This window comes from Gigantopelta aegis, chromosome 6 (assembly GCF_016097555.1).
Source record: "Gigantopelta aegis isolate Gae_Host chromosome 6, Gae_host_genome, whole genome shotgun sequence".
Classification (NCBI taxonomy): domain Eukaryota; kingdom Metazoa; phylum Mollusca; class Gastropoda; order Neomphalida; family Peltospiridae; genus Gigantopelta; species Gigantopelta aegis.
In genome coordinates, this window is record NC_054704.1 from 98,957,472 (window position 1) to 98,960,391 (window position 2,920).

Genomic DNA, 2,920 nt, shown 5'->3' on the forward strand with positions numbered 1-2,920 from the left:
CATGTTTTCAATTTTGGAACAACCCTTCAGTCATTTTGAACATTCAATTAGGCGACCATCACCTGAAAAGAACCATTATAAGGGTCTCCTCTACACCCACATAACCCTGCGTACAAGACGGATATTGAATAATATACAAAAGTAAACAATATCAGATCGTTGTCGCCTAAATGGCACACTCTATTCACAAAAGTTCCAAATGTTATGGGTATCGATTGACGTGCATACAAAAGCCACTGTTACTCAACGTAGCCATAATAGTCAGCACGGCGTAATCGCTGAAACGAACGTAATCACTCCGATTATCAGCAGAATAACATTATGAGAATAAATTATTATCTGAAGGTATTGATACTTCAGAACCATATCTAAGCGCCTCGGTCCAAACATATTAGACTATTATCGCCAGCCGATAGGGAAAGTGCATCTAAAGAAAACGACTGGCAGCAATATAATGAGACACGGATAAAGCCTTACAAGTGTACTGCATTAGTTCGTGAAAACATGTTTATCATCTGGCGTAAGGGCATAAAGGATTGGCATATTATGCATTGATTAACTTCTTTCTAATTAAGCTGATCATTGTCCTGTTCAGACGGCTGGGTGGATAAAAAACAGAAGAGAAAATCTCCCGACAGGTGAAGCACAGTGTTTTGGTCTGAAGGTTTCAGCTCAAGTGTAGTGATTCGTGGTGTTCAGATTGTGTCGAGTTGTAGACTTTGAAGCCAGCGGTTGTGTCCACGGAGAGTGTGCTTGGAGAGTCTAGATGCAAGCAGACACATACTATAGTTACGGGTACACATGCTTGTCGTTCACCAATTGTTGTATTAGGTACACATGTGTAACCGTTTAATTTCGTGAAACGGATAAAAGCATTTGTAAAAATTAATTTGCGTAAGCAGAGGTGGTGTCGGTTGAATTTCAGTGAAGAAAAAGAAACTGGTGAAAATTACTTTTCCAACGTACGTTTTTGTGTTAATGTAAACTTTAGTAAAGGCATATGTGAAACTTTTTTTCTTAAGCAGAGATTTGTTCCCACTGAATTTCAGCGAAGGACAAAAGGACTTTCAAAAAGCACTTTCCTTGCATTCGGGTTTGTGTCCTATACTTTTTTTGGCAAAAAGGGAAAACAATTTATGAAACTTACCAATAATTGTGAAAGTTATTCTGATTTTGAAGATCAAACAAATTAAATGGCCGATTCGAACGCTGCCTGGTACGAGCAAAGAGACATCACGGAAAGCTCGGGCTCGAGCGAAGAGGACGTTGTTAAGACGTCCATCACGGAGCAAGAACTGCGTGCCCTGATTCATAGACTATCCAGACCCACAGTGGCATCCAGGGCCAAGCGTGCCTTGTTCTGGAAGATCGACAGTCCCCTGGACAGAAGCAAAGTCGACTGGAACAAGATGGCCATGTTTGATGACATCCACAGGTGCATATGGACGGACCATGGGTCGCTGAAGCGAACGTGCAAGATTCGACCCGTTAACAACCAGATGTGATTCTTCAATGTAGAAATGCATTTTTGGTTTTCGTTCTGGACAACGAGATTTTAAATGTTACGCATGCTTTAGCATTTTCCCATGCTATGTCAAACATCCAGATGTTACAATGAAGAGCAATTTCTTTCAGCAAATAATATTTCAAAGCATTCTTAGCACATAATAATTACGACAGCAGCATGTAATTGAATTGTGATACTAGTACAATGCAGGGCCGTTGGAACGATACGTGAAGTTGGGTAGAGGCACTCGCTACAAACATTTTAAAATATTTTTTTATGTAAATGGTAAACCATAAAAAAGTAAACGTTTTGGGCGGGGGGGGGGGGGGGGTCACAGCCCCCTGAACACCCCGGTTCCTACGGCCAAGCAATGAACGCTGAGTTGTTAACTGTTTATGGTTTTGGAGGGACTATACTGAGTTTGCTGCCATTGCAAGATGTTTACAACTAATAAAATATTTTAACAACTAAAAATGCATACCGGTATTAAATACAGTTTCTTGTTTACAAAGAAAATTGTATGTAATATGTAATGTTAATCATTAAAACGTCTCTAATAGTCGACAACAATTTAACAATGACAACAAACTCAGGATAGTCCCTTTAAGATTATAAAATACACTGGAAATAATTTTGAAATCACATGTGCAAATCAAAACTTTGCAGCAGACATTTTATGTACATATTTGAAGTAGTGATATCATCATGATACAGGTTTGAAAGACGAGGGTGGTAAAATTAAAACGTTTGCAAACATTTTCGCTTCGTACAAAAAACCCCAAACAAACAGAAAAACAGAAGAAGAAGACTTACTTAGAGGTACAAACAGTAGGACAATCGGAAACAAATTGGATTTACCAACATTTGTAAACAAACTATAATAGCAGAAAATATATTGCAAACACCGCATGACTATTGTCAGTGTCTGTTAGCAAAATGTCTAATAAAACAAATTGTGCCCATCACTTACTAGTTGTTACTGATTTCACAACAGTTAGGATGTGCTCAGGATTTGTCTGACCTCGTGGACAAGAATCCGCGTCAAAGTTGTAGTTTCGTTAAAACTGCTGACTCTACTTTTAGAGGTACGTACCATTTCTGTATTGTATAAAATTAATTTTGAGATACTACAACCACCAGGAATGAATGAATGAATGAATGTTTATCGACACCCCAGCACGGAAATTACATCGGTTATTGGGTGTCAAATTATGGTAATGGGAACAAATAAAGTGATTATCAACATCAATATAAATATTCAAGATTTAAATAAAAACAGTGTAAGGAACTGCAAAATTACAAATATCACACATATATACCGACTTTTACTCAAAATGTCAATTATATCTCGAAGAAAATAAGGTTACAGTATGCGCAGGGGGCAACCACCAGGATGACATACATATGTTGATT

At 38.0% G+C, this 2,920-nt stretch overlaps 1 protein-coding gene across 1 annotated transcript; it reads left to right on the forward strand.

The window, feature by feature from the left end:
• The first annotated feature begins 458 nt into the window (after positions 1-458).
• LOC121376027 lies at positions 459-2,012 on the forward strand. The gene has a single exon (XM_041503790.1). It carries the CDS (start codon positions 1,194-1,196, stop codon positions 1,503-1,505), a length of 312 nt encoding a protein of 103 aa, XP_041359724.1. The 5' UTR covers positions 459-1,193; the 3' UTR covers positions 1,506-2,012.
• The last annotated feature ends 908 nt before the right edge of the window (positions 2,013-2,920 follow it).

Bases quoted from the DNA above. Each gene is read 5' to 3' on its own strand.
- LOC121376027 (XM_041503790.1), top strand. From the start codon at position 1,194: ATGGCCGATTCGAACGCTGCCTGGTACGAGCAAAGAGACATCACGGAA.